This window comes from Ischnura elegans, chromosome 6 (genome assembly GCF_921293095.1).
Source record: "Ischnura elegans chromosome 6, ioIscEleg1.1, whole genome shotgun sequence".
NCBI classification, from domain to species: Eukaryota; Metazoa; Arthropoda; class Insecta; order Odonata; family Coenagrionidae; genus Ischnura; species Ischnura elegans.
In genome coordinates this window covers 19,677,033-19,694,972 of record NC_060251.1, presented here as the reverse complement: position 1 = coordinate 19,694,972, position 17,940 = coordinate 19,677,033, and the positions used below count along the sequence as shown (strand labels likewise).

At 38.6% G+C, this 17,940-nt stretch overlaps 1 protein-coding gene across 2 annotated transcripts in view; it reads left to right on the top strand.

The window, feature by feature from the left end:
- LOC124160161 (vesicular acetylcholine transporter-like) overlaps positions 1 to 17,940 on the top strand; it is a 185,162-nt gene that overhangs the window by 107,090 nt on the left and 60,132 nt on the right. Inside the window, exon 1 of one of the 2 annotated variants that reach the window (XM_046535916.1) lies at positions 14,833 to 15,026. The exons of the other annotated variant lie outside the window; for it this stretch is intronic. Within the exon in view, the coding sequence (XP_046391872.1) occupies positions 14,904 to 15,026 (123 nt within the window). The 5' untranslated portion in view covers positions 14,833 to 14,903. Of the gene's footprint in view, positions 1 to 14,832; positions 15,027 to 17,940 lie in introns of those variants that run through there. 2 annotated transcript variants of the gene reach the window in all.

Below are 17,940 nucleotides of genomic sequence, written 5' to 3'. Positions count from 1 at the left end.
AGTGAGCAAGTTTAGACAAGAGCAAATAAAAAAATGAATGCTTCCCTAAGCCATGCACTCCAGAAAAATTACACACCGGGGACACACAAAATTACACGCATGAAACATTGAGGGTTCAATTAAAAAATTACGGGGGTCAAGTGCTACAGCTGGATTGTAGAAAAAATAGCAAAAAGTATAAATTATGGCTAGCGAAAAATTTTCCTTCACTGCTTTGTGGCGTTCATAGAAAAAATTATCGTGAACTGAATGCCATCTATCATTCTTCTGACACAGCAAACTACCGCGCGTAAGGTACTGAAATTGAGTTTAGCTGTTTCTAAGCCGATTCAATTTCTTTTCCGCTGTTTACTTCTCAAGTCCATTCTATTTCCACGTTATTTTCCATTCCAAGGCGTAGTCTCCCACGATTTACGGTTAGAAAAAAAAAAACAAAAAACGTTAGCAAAGCGTATGAAAACAATATAAAAATATTATTTTTCATAAAAGACCACGTTTTATTAAAAAAAGAAGAAAATAACGCCCGGCGACCCCTTAAATTATAAAAAAGTCAAATGTAATTGATGAGAGAGTTAAAGTAATTTCAGAAGAACAGTCCATTTTCATTATTAAAGATATTCTCTTTCGCTAAGCGAAAAGTCGAATGTATAAAATTGCCCCACAAGTATAAATTTTATACTCTTACGTGCGCATGTTTTTCATTTTTTATATCTGACACGTTCTTCTAAGACTTATTCTGAACTGTCTTTATTACACTTGCAATGATTGCAGCACCTCCATTGGATATCTGCAACAGCATACTTAATTTTTATTTCTGAATATTACACGAGACACTGCTGCAATCATGGTAAAATTCTAAGAACATTGCATGATTATCAAGTTCTGAGCTCTCCTGAAAAATTCAGCGTTCTAACTAGGCAGGAAATGGTCGAAATTTGAATTTCAAGATTTTGCCCGGGAGGACAAACAAACAAGAAAACGAGTAGGTATAATAGAAAGTGGTGAAATTGAATAAGACACAATTTTGCGCTTATTTCACCGTTTTCCGGGCTAAATTTTGTGTAAACGTCACGTTTAAAGTACGGGTAATTTAATTATACACTATGTGCTCTGTATGGATGATTTATTGCGTATTTGATAAACAGGTCTTTACCAAGAAAAGTGGATAACGGCTCAGAACGTAATGACTAATGAATGTAACGTCAATTACGAACTCCAAATCCCCTAGAAAAGTGAGAACTAAAGCTTTAGAGACATATAAATGGTTACAGTGACAGCGAGATTGCTTTTGGTTCGGGTTTGATTTAAAATTTTTATTAAGTAGTTTCTCAAAATCATTCAGAGTCCCGGTTACCGCAGTTCCCTCTATATCTGTGAAAATCTCAAGAGCATAATTAAAAACTATCGCCGGGAAAATTCCAGATATTTCCAGAGTATTATGCACTTTTTTTACATTAATTCCATATGTTCTTTGGGGTTTTACTCATCATCATGAAGACCTTGATATCCAACACATATTTATAGCACTATCTATCAATGAAATTTCATGCAAATTGTTCTTGGAGGTAGAGCTATATTCGGCGAAATAGGGACTGATGATATGGATGTGTAAATACTAAATCAAAAATTGTAAACACCCACCTTCCTTAAATACAATCTAGTTTGAGTTCTACCATACCTACCCAAACAAACCACCACTTGTAGAGTGAGCTGTTAAAACGTAGCTGAAGCTTGAATTTATTTATGCACTGAAAAGTTATCATGCCTATATAATTTGTAACCTCGACAATCTTTAGATCACACCGAAAGACTTATTTTTTCGGTTTCAATGCAGGAACGCATGTTTGCAACTGTTTTTTGTCCTTAACATAGCTTCAAGTGTTTGCACTTTTGCTGGTCTGGTGATACCAATGGTTCACCCCAAACAGCCACTTTACACATAGAGATTACGTTTTGCGCATTTGTTTGCGGTTTCAATATTTAGAATAGTTTGTGTAGAATAGGAAACTTGCATCCTAGAACATTGATTTTTGTGCGATTAAAATTTATATTATTTCGTATAATGTTATGTGAGAGATTTTTTATTATTTTGTGTTATTTGATTGTTTCATTTATTTGCACTTTCGTATTTGGTCAAAAAAAGGTATTTTGTCTTTATAGAGCATATATCTCTTCTCGCATCCTTTATTAAGTTTGTACATTCTTTATTTAAGGAAGTGGTGTGCTGAATAAGCGAACAAAAAATTTATGGATATAAAATCATTCAATAGAGAGTAATTAAGCATTCTACCCGATAAAAAAGCTTATTTTATTATAAAGCTTATTCTATTTTTTTATTATATATATATATATTCAAAAGAACATGGCTAAATGACGTCTGCTCCACGCGATTGAGAACTGCGCTTTTGTCATAGTCCCACCGTAGCGTTGAAGAGCGACGCTCTTGCCCTCTGTGAACGACCCGAGGTACTTCTTCTCTCACCCCTCCCACTCAAACGAACTACAAATTCCCCTCCAACGCAACCGTTGCCCGCGGTCCCCCAAGTTTGCCATTTCCATGCAAGATGCCCCTCGGGAATAACGCTTATAATTGCAACTTATTCCCATTTATAAAAGCGTGCATGCGTTCACGCCTTCTCATACGGCAAGGAATATTTCCGAGAAAAAGGGCAATTATTCCTTCCTATAAGATAGTACACGCACCGGAATGTTGACACACCTTGCACTTATTGCTAGAACCTGAAAAGAATGCATAAATAATTCCATGACAAAATCGTAGAATTTTTTAAACTAATTCAATCGCTAAAGAGGAAAAAAGGTTATTTTCATACAGCTGCGGTTCACCATCAAAAACTGGAGTATAGAGGTTGAAGGTTAGTTTTTTTTTGCTAAGAAGAGAAACCTCCTGAAAACCTCATGCAGAAGAAGAGACAACTTAGTTGGCCACATTTTGAGGCACGATGGTCTGATGAAGACAATCGTTGAAGGACTAGTGGAAGGGAAAAAGGGCAAGGGACGGCCCCGAATGAGTAATATAGGACAAGTTATAAAGGATGTAAAAGAGAATAAATGTGTAGCTATGAAAAGTTTAGCGGATAGGAGAGAGAAATGGAGAGCTGCGTCAAACCAATCTTAGGATTGTTGACTAATGATGATGATGAGAGGTTGAAGGATTGATTCGAACTATAGACGCTCGTTCCCAATAGTTCTGAAATTCTTCAAATATCAGGCAATCACTCATGGAAATGCCTGACAATCATTACCACGAAAGCAGCCTGTAATTGTCCCCAGAGAATTCTAATTAACCAACTCAGGGTTCAGAGACTCATTGTCATTTTCAAGATAATTTAAAAAAAAGCAAAAAAATAGTTTCATGTGAAATAACATGCAATTATTAGTTTAAATGAAGAAGGCCATGCATTACCAATTTTTTTAAATGCATCTTTGGAAATTTTTAGGGCTACAAACTATTTTCCCTGATATTTTCCATGGAATCCTTATCGTGCACATGTGGTTCATTTTATCTTGTCTAGACCAATATTTTTCAATATTTTTACCAATTACCAAATCCTAGAAGTACATATTTGATGCATTGTATCATATCTAGAAAAATATTTATCAGCCCATTTTATCAATTTTTTTCGATATTTTATAACAGACTTATGCAACAGCAAATGTTTACTACATCCCAAAATGTCAGCCAATTTTTTCAACTTTTTTCAATATTTTATAACAGAATTATGCAATTCCAAATTTATACCACATCCCATTGCAGATCGCATTGTCAAATTGTATCAGAAGATTCAATTGAATTGATAATAATAATTTATTTACTCCACCATTTTGTGTTTACATCTGAATACAAAAAAACAAGAGGAGGTTCAGGTAGTCTCCAAGGTCATAGGACCAGAATTGAGCCACCATCAAATAACAAAAGGTATGCCAATAAAAACATAATAATGCAGTTAATGATACATTAATGTTTTAAATAAATAACATCAAAGTAAATTTTCAACTTTTTCTTGCGAGAAAAGTCAGTCTTTAGCAAGTCTTAACATTACATTTGAGGATTTATTTTTTTAAATTCTAGCGGGCAGTAAATTAAATAACTTTGGTCCTATGTAAAGAAAACAGCGTTTATATAATGATATTTTTATATAATCCGTCATGAGTTAGTGCGGAATAAAGCATATGACCATTTTGGCAAACATCTTTGGGTATAAACAAAGAACGGTCTGACCATCTTAATTGGGTCGAGGGAATAAGTAACAGTCTATGATCATCACTTAATTTTCCTCTGAGTAGAAGTGGAGGGCCATTGGAGGTTTGCACGCACGAACTCCACCTGGGAGAGTCACCCCTGACCTTTGATTCCCTTTCCACTCACTCCGCGTCCCCTGTGTCAGCCACTGAATAATTTGCATAACGCACAAGAGGGCACCGAACGCACGCACATGGGAGGGGAAGACGGGGGGAGAGGAGGGGATAGATTGTTATAACATCCGGGAGAAGGGGAGGGGAACGAAGTGGAGAGGGGAGGGGGCGGGGGATTTGTCGGCTCGGAATAAAGTAAGTGCACCCTAGGGTTCGACGCTAATCCTGAAGGGATCGGCCCGTTCGAGAGGATTCGAAACACGCCTCTCTTACAAATACAACAGTGATCATATACACTAGAAGAATTGAGATGCCATCCCGATAACAAGACGGTGATAGAGATCCAGGCAACAGTAACAAAAGGTCGGGAGTGGAAAAATCTCCGTAATTATTGCACGGATGCAAATGGAAATTGACGGATTGATTTGTTCTCGATGACTGGATTCCAGTTTGACACCTCGCAGGTACTACGGAGTTGAAGAAAGAAATTTAGAAGGATTTAGGAAGATAGGTAATGGTTGACGTAGCAAGAAGAAGGTTGAAAGATGTTTAAAAAAAAAGAGAGAAAATATCACATCTTCGCTACGAATCTATTGCTTGAATAACAGTCTGTTCGCATTGATATTCTGTGGCCAAAAAAAGTTAAAAGAAGAATAAGTAAATGCTATTCGGGATTTCTGCTGCGTTTTTGAATTTTTCTAGACTATGTTCCGCCTTGATATACAGCAGGCTTCCTGAGGTAACACAACCATAGATACGTTTGGACGACGCCGACATATATGGGTTGGTTGGCACATCCCTTTCGATTCCATATTCTTCTCCAAATACTGTCTCGGATAATATCACAGCTCAGGTATAAATTGCTCCGCCTTCATGAAATTTTCATTGGCATGAATGCGAGGATTGTGATCATGTTCCTACATCTTTCGAGAAACCTCTGAGAAGACAGGACGCCAAGACAAGCCAAGACCACTCCTTGAATCTTGGGGTCTTGGGAACTTTTTCTTGGTAAGTATAGGATATGGCTTTAGGTTAACGAGATCATAGGTAATCCGTAATATAAAAACTACTCATTATGAGAACTTCAACTGCAATAGTTATTGTTTTTCATGCATATAATACCTGGTATTGTAGGTTACACAGATCAAAGACTGTTTTATTCATAGAAACTCTAAGGCACTATTCATCAAGGATGACAGATGAGAAATACAAGAAATGTGCAGTGGATATAGTGGTCGCCATTACACATGTGTATAGAAGTAAAAGCTGCAATTGGATGACTACGATTCATAGGAAGAACTTCTTCAATTTTTTTTACAGTTAGTGAGCGTATTAAAAATTTCACGGATGGTGTTCATAAGCCACACAGCTAAATTACTGCCGTGCACCAGCATAAAGAGTCTCATTGGCAAAGATAATATTCATAGTTTCCTCACTTAAAACGTGAAATTTGAGCAGTATCATCAGGCAACAGTACGTTAATCCTCGCTAATAATATGTATATACGGAACCATTGCAGGCTCGGTGTTTTGAATCTTTCTTGGAAACTTTCTCTTATATCAGTTTCCTCGTTAGCTGAGATCAGTGATTAATGTGTAAACCGTTCCTTTGAAAGCACTCTCATTACATTATAATGGCAAATTCCTTCTTAAAATGTTCTAGAAACGTCGGCAGTTATGCAGTTCCTGATCCGGTGGAGATCCCTAGAACATTTTACTAAGTCTATTCGCCGGGAAAGCACTAAATCGACTTCATTTAACCAGATCACTCAAATGCAGAAAAGAATCGCCAAGATTCAGCAACGCACGAATGTAAGCCTCAAACAAACCGAACGGCATCCTAACACACAGAACGCGGTTTCCCCGCCGCCGTGTTCTCGACGTTGCTCCGGTGGTCGTGTCGGATTTGTAAGTGGGAAGGGGCGTTTGGAATTGGGATGAGGGGGGGGGGGGCTTGTCGTGGTGGGGTGTGGGGGAAGGTTCCGCTTCCGGAGGTGGGGGACGAGGGTAGATTGAAGAGGACAAGGGGAGGGGGAGGAGAGGGTGGAGAAGAATGGTCCCAGGCAGAATGAGATTTTGATAGTTACGGCAGATAATTGGGGAGGTGGAAAGGGTGGCTTTGGGAGAAGGGGGAGGACAATTAAACTTGCAAAAGGGAAGGTGGATTGGGTTGAGGGGTGGGGGAAAGGGATTGCTAGAGGCCCTTACGCGCCGAATGTCTATGCCACGGTGAAAGACCCTGTACCTGATGATATAACTGCGTGATGAAAAAGGAGAATTTACAATAATACATGTAATCAAATTTCAAAAAACAAAGCAAAATGAATAGAGTTGGTTCACTCAAATTGAGATAATAATCCAAAGAGGTCTTTACGTTCCGAATGTTTAGGCCACGCTGAAGGAGCCTTTACCTCATGGGACGACTGCGTGATGACAACGGAGAAATTGAAATAATGCAAATAATCAAATTTCAAAAGCAAAATAATTAGAGTTGGCCCACACAAAACGTGCGAGTGATTCAATTATTGTATGCTGCACAGAAAATGGATCCATACGAAACTGTGCAAATTAATGTGTGTATTTGAATAATTATTACTATAATATAAGGTTGCCGTTCAGTCAAGTATCTTAATGTAGTTTGGTGTTCGTATACATGTTTATTTATGAAAACATCATTCTATTATTATTGAAACAATGGTTTTTACACTTGAAAATACACAAATTAATCTCAGCACATTTTTTTACAGCTGCGCAGGTAAATGGAATTTTATAATCATCTAAAAAAATGAAATGAGTACCTATTTACTGCCACAAATGACTTTTATTACAATAAAATAATTTGAAGGCATTTTAATTACGATCAGACAGTAATCTCATGTATAAATTAATTTTTTTATCGTTGATACTGATGTGATAATGGTGATAGTACCCGCTTCAACTGGTCAAGAAGCATCATCAGCGATAACACAATCCGGAAAAAGCTAAGGGATTTGATTTATATATTGATACCTATTTCAGTTGCTGATGGTGATATAAAATTGTGCCAGGGCTATCTATTCAAACATTTTAAGTAGTCTTAAATATTTCCTTTTGATTTTTGCCAGAATCAGTCTGACCTTCAGTTTTAGAAACTAGTTATCTAGCGGAAAAAATCTTCGAACCGAAATACTACAACGACAACTTCGCACATCCAAAACCTTCAAGTAGGGCTCGCATCATAGCCCCAGCCTAGGAGCCAAAAAATCTTTACTGCTGTCCATACTAGCAAGAGGTGAGTGAAGGAGGTTATTTGTGACGCGTTGCAGAGGATATCGCTGAAAGGTAGATTTTAGTTCGAAGATCTCCCAAATTACTGGCGAGCGGAAAGATATTTCGAATTGATTTCGTGACTGACTTGCGTGCTGTGGAGGAAATTTTTTATCTCACTTTTTGACCTATGCGGATATTTTTCCAAGAAAACAACTACAAAAATACATGGCTTGAAACAAAGCTATCAGAGACTATCCGCATGGAATAAATTTATATACATAAAAAGCACTTCCTTCCCCATGCTTTGTGCACCCTATCATTAGCCCAATATCGATCCGTAGCAATACCTATGACAGTTATTTCATTTACAATTCCTTGAATTTTTAGTAACAATCCTCTGAAATACTCCCATTGTTTTCATTTCACATTCCCACCCGCGCCTTTTGTAATAACCACCTAATAAACCAACATATATCCCGTCATTCTCTCTCCCAGGTATCAATTGTTTTACAGACTTCGTAAATATTCAATGACCATTTCGTCTACTTACCCTTCCCTGGATATCTAAATACCATTCGGATAATTCTAGAGTCAGCTTCGTCATCTTCTCCTGAAATTATTTTTTATTCGTTTAAAAAACTATTGCTCATATTTGCTAAAGCTGCAGGTAATATGTTAAGAATTTAATTTAAAGGCTATATCGGCTTCATTTGAATAATTATATTCGTTTATCGGTGAACCACATGATATTAAACCTCACGGCTCTGTTAATCAATATATAGTTTAGCTTAATTGACACAGCCGTGACACAGACCACAGGCATATAGAATTCTGCACATTATATGAGATAGATTTCTATCCTTTTGAATTTTTTATTGCCGGAGAATCGTTCTTTTTATTACGACGGAAATATGGATCGTCGTCCCCCCCGCTTCGAGTTGAATTCCAAACTTCACCCCCATTCATCCACGACGGCTGGCAACGCTGGACCACTTCTAGCCGTCTTCTTTCCTTGCAACCCTCTCTCCTCTTGTTAGCAAATCCCCTCCAACCCACGGCCGACCCCTCTTGCATAACATTGCAGCGCCTCGAGGGCCCTTGACGCCCCCGAGGCCGATGGGATTGCTGGGCCTCTTCATACGCATGCATAGGGGCCCACGCACCCACCCCCACTAGAACACATGAAAGGAACTCCTCCACACTCCCTCCCCCCTTTTGGAAATTGTCTTTTCGAATCATGAAACTGTGAGCGGGTGACTTGGAGTGGGGGGTACACCACTCCAGCGGTATTGGGGGTGGAAAGAGGAGCCCCACGTCATACTCAGCCAGTTCCCAAAAGGGGTAAGGGGCAAATGGTCAAACATGTAACCTGCTTATTATTCCTGTTAACTCGTTAGAGAGTTACACTTTTAGATGGTTCTACCAACCGCGGAATATCTTTCTTCCTTTTGTTTGTTAACTAATGCTTTATGAGTGTGCAAGTTAAAGTTATTTATTTGGTATTTAGATATATATTTATACAATTATTTGTAGTAGTATAAATTATATTACATATGAGTGGGTGAGAAGCCAAGGGGTACAAGTGCTTTCTTTTTTTACAGAGTCAGGTACAAAAATTAGGTATAGAAAACAAACGAGATCAATTAGATATTTAGTAGTGCAATTGATTTTCCACTCGATGTCAGCACAGAACAGAGACTCACTTGTGTCCTTTGGCAACCAAGTTTTTTTGCATTTCTTCCAACAATTAACTTTACCTAAATCTGTTGAGGAAAAAATCACTTGTACCCCTTGACATCTCACCCCCTCATAATTAAATAACTTACAAGTTTATGTTCCTCACCCAGAAAACGGCATATCGGCGACTACAAAAATTAAGAATGAACTATCACACTCATCGATAGCCTAAATAGGGTCTTGATAGTCAAGCGGGAATCGAACTCGGTTATAATATTTGCCGGTACAATACTTGCCCGCCGAACCTTCGGTTGACAGGCAAGTATTGTACCCCGCCACTGTATATCGAAGTATTTAAACATATTTGAAATTGATGTTCAATATTCTAGGCTCGCACATTGATTATCGTGATTTGCTTTTCTCCACTAATTCCCCAGTCGATTCTCATGTATATATTCCTTACTGCTTATCCCTAGACTATTCCTCATCCAGCGCTCACTTTGTCATCGCCTTTCCTCCCAGTTGAATTAATTGCTGGATAATTATTGATCCGTTTGAAATTCATTTATCAATCTCGCCATGCCCTATTCCCATGTGAACAATTTGTCCCCTTTCTCTACCTCCCGTTCCATGCGTATTTATATTATTTTTGCTCTTTTACGCTGTGCTCTTTTTTCTATTGATATTTGACGTTTTTATTTTATGCTTCATACTGCGTAATTGTAAAATGGTAGAAATTGTTTATTAAAGCAATTACTAAAATAAATAAATTCTTTACGGCCTATTCCACACTGGAGCTCTCAATAACTCATTGCTTTTTATAATTAGCGGCCCTTAGATGAAAGCGTGAGAGAGAAAGAGATATTTAGATAGAAGAAGGGGACGGTAGAGAGAAAATATATTGGGGAAAGGTTCACCCACGTTCTCGATCGACTGAATTTAAATGGGCACCCTCAAACTGTTATTTTCACAAACACGCGAAAATGGAAGGGCCGAGTATAACCACGGCCATCGCCCCGAATCCCAGGAAAATTCGTCGAAGCTTTTTTTTTTAACTTCCCGAGATGACATGACGGGCCACGAGATAGCAGCGAATTCCGGGGATATAATTTCCAAAATGGAGTCGCTCAGCGAGAGGTCAAGGTCAGCACAAAAGTTGAAATGCGATGGCTTCTCATTTACAAGCCATTGATTGCGCCCATAACCTCGGAGAATTTCGATGAAGACGTGGCTGAAATTAAAGTGAAACGGGAATAATGAAATTGAAAGAGCGGCTCTAATCGTGTAGATAATGACTTACTTAACATTTATTAAGATCGTATGCGTGAAATTGAAATTTCTTTTTAACTTATTTTAACTCTTATAACCTATAAATAACAGATAGCAGCATTAGTATCGGACAAAAACCATGAGATGATTTGGGGCAGATATCTGCACCTAATTCCTCTAACAGCTCATTTTATTTAAGTTCAGTTATACATATTTTTTCCTTTGTTCCCTCCATCAATAAATCTTATGCGATACCTTCCATCGCCATTTCTCCAGCCTCTTCGCCTTAAGATAATTGCCTTGAACAAATCATCATGCTAAAACACAGCAAACGTCATTGCATTTGCATCAAGTATTTGAAGATGATAGTTAAATTATCAGCAAGTGTGTACCCTGATGCCTTCTGTGGTACTTAAATTATTTGCAAGTGAATATATTTATTGTCTGATACAATGTGGAATTAACTATAGCAAGAAAATCAGTGTTCACCATTCAATGAAAAAGTAAACATGAACGCCAATAATTCAACGTGAAGGAAGATTTCTAGACTTGGTTATTTTGATATAGCGGTTATATATAATGTGTGGCGCATCGTCCGCCACAATGTAGAGTTGGACCAGTGGATAAGTGTCCGCCTACTAATCGGACGGCGCGCGTTCGAGTCCGAAATGTGTTTTTCATTGACTTCATTTCATTTCCCTAAAATTTTTATCAAATACGAAATGTTTAAAATTATATTTGCTTATGTTTAAAATTCCATTTCAAATATCCCAATATCAACAACATTTGTAGCTCGACATTTTTAATTATCCTAATTTTTTTTCAATTGTTCCCTACAAGAAGATAATCACAAAACACCATTTGAAAAAAATTTAGAAGCATATTAGGGCAAAGGGCGGCTGGGCAAACTTTGATGAAAACGTTTTTTTGCAAAAATTTTAATTACGAAGCTATGTTAAAATTGGGGTATTTCTACTCAATTCGAATCGAACGCATTCTTCTTTGACCTACGGGACAATGTCCTTTCTTCTACTATTAGCCTGTACACCTCCTCGTTTCTCATCCTAACCGTCCGTTTTATTCAAACATTACAATCGTGTTTAAGGTAGCCTCGACGCGTTTCAAACAGTACTTCCCGCCGCCTTCACCACAATAGTAGAACAACAGCACAACCCCAAAACTACAACTGCTGCGGTCATCGAACACGGGGACGCTTCCCCCCTCCAGCCCCCCGCAGATGGCCTCCTTCCCACGGATATACATCCATCAAATAAATGGGCACCCTTCTCCCCCCCATTTGCGTCGACGACGTGAGAATTCTGCCGGTGCTGCAGCCGCACCTCCTTCCGCCATGGGGGTGAATTTCACTGCCTATTTCGGAGGAACCTCCGTTCACCTTGCCACCTTTTCTGGCGCATACCTTGGATCCGATGCGAATTCTCAAAGACGTATCGGATAAGGAAGTTCCTCATAAGGTGGGTAACTACCTTGGCGAAGACCGACACGATTAACCCTTTATAACTCAATGTTGCTTCAAAGCAACATAAAAAATATTTAAACTTTCAGCTCCTTTTAGGAAATATCTAAACTACCCATTATTTTGTTGAGTAAATTTTAATGACGATATATTTTGCTGCAACGATAATTATAATTGAGTGAAAATATTTAAGTTTTCAGAATGAAAAATCTTGAAAAATGATTTTTCACCAAATCAGCTCTGGGTTAGAAAGGGTTAACCAATTCGTTTGGTCATTGTGCAAGTACATTTTTCTGCACAATCTAACAACAAGTACGAATTAGTGCTGCCACTACGTAACATTATTTTTTATTCTTCCTTTGCATACAAGGTTATAAACATCAGAAAGAGGGCAATGGTAGTATGGCGAACAATTAAAATACAACTACTCATACGTGTAGCATTATGATGGAAAAATTCACTCCTCAGCTTCATTGGTTCACTTCACTTCACGGAAAAAAAACTCATTTCACTGCTTCATTGGTTCGAAAGGAAAGTTCTCTCCCAAAAGGATATTTAAAGAGTCGCACGTTTTAGCGGTTTGCTCCCAGTTTCTACCAAACTGAAAACAAAAATTATGAAATAAAAGCAACTTAATGCGTCCAAATGTTTAAAAACTTGAAGGTACCGAAATTCACACAGTTTAATCTCACATGAGTGACTCATGTGTGGCTGAAAGGGCTTAGAAACTTATTGCTCTCCCATTGGAAAAAATACTTTTTAATTCCGTAAGTCTTCTGTCCTTGATTGCAAAGATCCTCTCGAGGCACTCATTCATTCCGCTTCCCCAATTAATTTCAAGGATGCGCTTGACAATCTACCCTTTGATTGAATACTGTTTGTGTCATTCAGAACTCTCCCCTTATATCGTATCGAGGAAGAGGGTTACATGCACAGATCCATTAGCACTAAAGTCTGCCTTGCCCAATACCTCACTTAAAATTATACGCAGGGGTGGCGTTATCTAAGAATCGTACTACTAGCAGGTGAAAGACGAAAATACCAATACAACACCCGGTATTACAATTTTAATTAGCAGGGAATATAGGGCAGGGTGGTGTGCCTAGGGCATAGTGCATTTAGGAACACTAGGAACTATCGGCAAGTGCTACGACCTAGGGGCTTTGAAGTAAGCTATTACGTGAAATATGCGCGAGAGAGTAGCATAGGTCAATTTCAGTTCATTTGGGTTACATTTACAAAGATGGTTTTGGGTTATATATAGAAATTTTTGACGCTGAAAAGTAAACACTTTTAGTTTAAGTGCTTTACCAAATATCTAGCATAACACCAGCAGTGATTATCGTATCACAGGTGAAATTGACTTATAATGGTGAGTAATATTAGCTACTTATTTCGTTTTTTAGATGTAATACTAACCTGAAAAATCAGCCGGAATTCAAAATGGCTACCTCTTGCACCAAGAAGCACAAGCACATGATGTATCTAGGAACATGTTTTCATAGGAGATATCTGTTACTTATACAATCAAATACATTATCAGCGGATTTAAAACTCCTGTAATTTTCGCTCTGGATCGTGGTGTATTCACAGACGACGACTTTATGCCACCGTATGTTAGTAATCGGCCCCTTCAACGGAAGATATCGGTTCTCGTTCTTGAAAGAAGTTATATTTTAAAATTTAGTTTTAACCAACTACATTAATTTTCTTTATGTAATATTTTAATTTACTTTCAAATTTGATTAACATAATATAAATTGATTTCATTTTTCACGAGTTTCGCTGCTGTTCCCTCCAATCTAACTTGTGGTCCGAGGTACATGTGCATGAACTTGATGTACTTACCTAGGAACAATTGCAAACTCTTTTAGGAGTTCTAATTACATCCATTAATAGTAAAGGTACAAGTATAAAACTGAAAAGTTCTGTGAAGTAATTCTGATGGATTGAATTGCTACTATTAGACTGGATCTTCAGTAAATATATTGTGATTTATGTAAAAAAAAATGAAAAAGTGTTCCGTAGTCTCTCCTACATTCCCCTATATCTGTAACTAAGGTATGATATGCCAGTATCGGAAAGTAAGTACCATATAAATCTACCATTCCATAGGCCTTCCCAAAGTTAAGATAAAGACAAGTTGAAGTCTACTGTGCCGAGAAGATAACTTCTAATCAACTTAAGGCTGGACGGCGATATTTGGTGAAACTTAGTGACAGGAACCATAATAAATATACACTGTTGTATGTTCTACAGAAGTTTTAATAACCGACCCAGGTTTCGACAATATACCTTGAAAATGACACAGTGTATTGTCGAAACCTGGGTCGGTTATTAAAACTTCTGTGGAACATACAACCGTGTATCTTTATTGTGTTTTCAGATCACTTCTAGAAATACGTAACTGTTGAATAACTTATTAGTAGAGCCGCTCGATAGGTAGGAGCATGACGTGCTGAAAAAGGTGCATAAAAATATCCATAAAACCGTGGTATTGTAGTTTTAATTGGCAGGGATTCTATATACAGAACAAAGGTGTAAGTTTCATCGGAGGTTGTGACGTTTTTTTCCGAAGTAGGCGAGCGAGGCAGTAATTTTGTCCTCTCCGCGGGGGCGGTGGTGTTCCTCGGGGGCGGCACAGCAGGGGTGGCACCTCTTTCCAGCCTCTCTCTCTTGGGAACAAGGACAAGGGCCTCTCCTGACTGCAGGGCGGAAGGAGAATATTCGAGGTGGCACATGACCAAAAGGAGAAGACGTACATTATTCCTTCTCGAGGATGCCGTGAAGGAGATACGAGGCGCTGCCTGCGCGCTGTCGATAGTGTTTTTTTCGTGTGTTCGGGTGTGCATTTGTTCATGTCCGAGGAGGATGGTGGCTCGCGAGAGGGAGACGAACCCGGAGCGGCTGGTGCGGAGGGCTCACGAAATCCCCCCTGCGCCCTCTCTGCCAACGAGGGTGAAGGGGTGGAGGACTTCTGGGTGAGTTGGCCCTTTTGCGATGTGACGTAGGCACATGACGTTCTCGTGACGTCACTAGATTTACATCCAAAGTTTGTCACCTAAATGGTTGCCGGCTACGCCATTCCTCCTATAGAGATTTCCGATATTTCTCCCCGGTTTCTGAGAGAAAATTTGTTCCCTTAGATTTATTATTTAAATCTTTTACGCATTCATGTTTCCGTCCTGGGTAATCAATATTGATTGATCTTTTATTTTATTCCGTTTGTGACAGTAGTGAGTGCGATAAGGATAAGTAAATGGTGGGAAGCTAGCAACCTCTTACGTTAACACGTTTACCCAACATAAACATCACGTGACGTGAGAAATTTACACATCAATTATCACGGGAGGAAAAATTAAACGGATATCAAAATGTTATGCAGCATATTTTTTAAGTAACTTTGCTCACCTATGAAAGGTCACTGAGATTCCCTTGAATGATATTTCTAGGTATCAAAATGCACAGCAATAGTGCTAAACGTATACAAGGCACGTGACCCAATACCATGTCGCCATTAAGACGCTCAAGGTCTGCTGGGATGAAATGGGTGACATCACCCGTCCTCTGCTAATTCCTTCTTTAATATTGCTCCCCCTTTTTTATCAATATTGCTCATTTACAGAAGATGTCATCAGCGGCAACGTAAAGAGATAATAAAAGAATGCCGATCAATATTTCTTGGAATTGAGAAAATTCGTGGCCTAAGATTTTTTTTTCAGTCTTTTAAGCACTTAAATATTTTCTTCCTGGGTGATTAGTATTAACATTTTATTTTATTCAATTTTGAATAATATTCCCAAACTAAATGCAACTATACCGTAGAATACTCGTTCTTACATTTAAGAGAATAGCATTGCTTTTCTCATACCTGCAGCAATTAAATGCAGCATCTTGTATGGATGATCGAAAATAAATCTGGAATTACAACTAAACTCGTAGCTCTGAGTACATCTGGCTGGTTGTTGGTCATGATAGTTTGTATTCATTGACTTAATTTCACTCAGCTTGAGTGGTAAAATTATGCAAGCAAGATGAAAAACGCGCTTTCTTTCTTTCTTTGATTACCGGGCACTGGGAGTATGAGGGAGTTTTCATTGCAAGCGGAATGAACAGAGGTATGGGAGTCCTAGCGATCGGGGATATCAGTGCAAAGTTGGGAAGGGATGATGAGTATTATTCCTTGGTTATTGTCACACGGATATAAAATTGAGCAATCGTGAAACTTGCTACCAGTCAGCTACGATACAAATTCCGAGTGTAAATACCTTTGCAATTTTTTCCACTTAGAATTACACCTCATTGAAACCCAGAGTCATCAGGTCATTTCAAGCACAATTTAATCCGAGGGAAAATATCTGATTCAAATGAAAACCAGCGCGCATCTCATCGCCAAACGGATCTCTTTTTTTACGCTCAGCCCGTATTCCCAAATCATTTAGTTCCTATAGTTGAAATTGCACGTAATTCAATTTTTATTACATATTATGTCGAATTTATCATGGCATGGTATCATGAAATACGAACGGTAGCATTAAAATAAGCTTATTTAAAGACGATGACCATTTTGATTAACTTACTCCAACGCCATAAGCCGCCTATTCCAAAGAAGAGACTGATGTGATAATTCCAACAATGCACTTTTTTGCGATTGTTTTCCGCCTTTGATCTTTTTGGATCTTTGGGGAGTTTATAACACATAATTCAGAAGATATTTGCGCATAGTTTGTCTTTTAAACTTTAATTTCACAATTTCCGTCAAATGAAGGGGGCGCTACACATGGAATAATCTTACCGCAGCATCAACAAAGACTGTTGGCTAAAGAGTGGAAACGTTCGCTCAAGTGAGTAGCTGAATTCACTTTTTAAATAAAAAGGCAAAAACATTTAGCCCTTAGGGTGACTACACTAATGGGTCAAAATTTTGTCTTCAATGAGTTGCCTCAGATGAATTGAGATAGCGCCTCATTCGAGGAACCCCATTTAAGCTAAGAAAGCTTAAAATATTTTATGAGCTAACCCAGTTTACCACTATAAATTTTATTTTTTTGGAATTTCTTTAATTTCTTTGAAAATTGGTTGAATTACGCAAAATTTTATCTTTAATGTGGGTTTTAAATCTGAAAACCCTTCTAGAAGTGTTTTTCAGCAAATTAAAGTTAACATTCTCATCTATCTATTGAATATTGCGGATATCTTCGACAGCATGGATTCATATAGTAAACCACAGTGAATACTTTCATCTTTGGTCTGTCCTGAACTTTTAGTTTATGAGTTTCGAAAAAACTCGTTTGCGCAGGTGATAATTCTGTCTGAAACTCTCTCTGGAATCGACTATATCATTCCGAGAATCATTTTTACCCACCCTACGGTGCTAACTGGGTTAAGGCTTCATCACGATCCGACACCCATTCGTCGGAGATGCAGAAAAACGAAGAAACGTCTCTCCATTTTTTCTCGACCCGACTCGGGGCCGAGAGCTGAGCGAGGGGATGGAAATAAATTAAACGAAAATAAAGAATATTCGTCAGTTGCCAGCAGGTTACCTCAGACGACGGGGACGGGACAGAGAAGGCAATTCGAGGAGGGCACGTGCACAGGTAATTTGAGATGAGAGAGGAGGGTGGATTCTGGAAGTAGGCGTGGGAGAAAGAGAATCCAGGGTGGGGAAAGAGTCCCTTTTGTTTCCCAAGGTGGTCCATGAGATGCAGGAGATGTCACGTGACACACGGGGAGGCACACCACCCCCATTGCAGGGCGCCAAGAGCCCCCCAGCCCCATCACTCCCTTCACCCTGACACCAACACCACACCACTTAAACTTTCGCCCAGCGTTTTCTCCGGAGACAACTCCCTCGTTGCCCTTCACCTCACTTCACACCCTCCAACCTCTTGA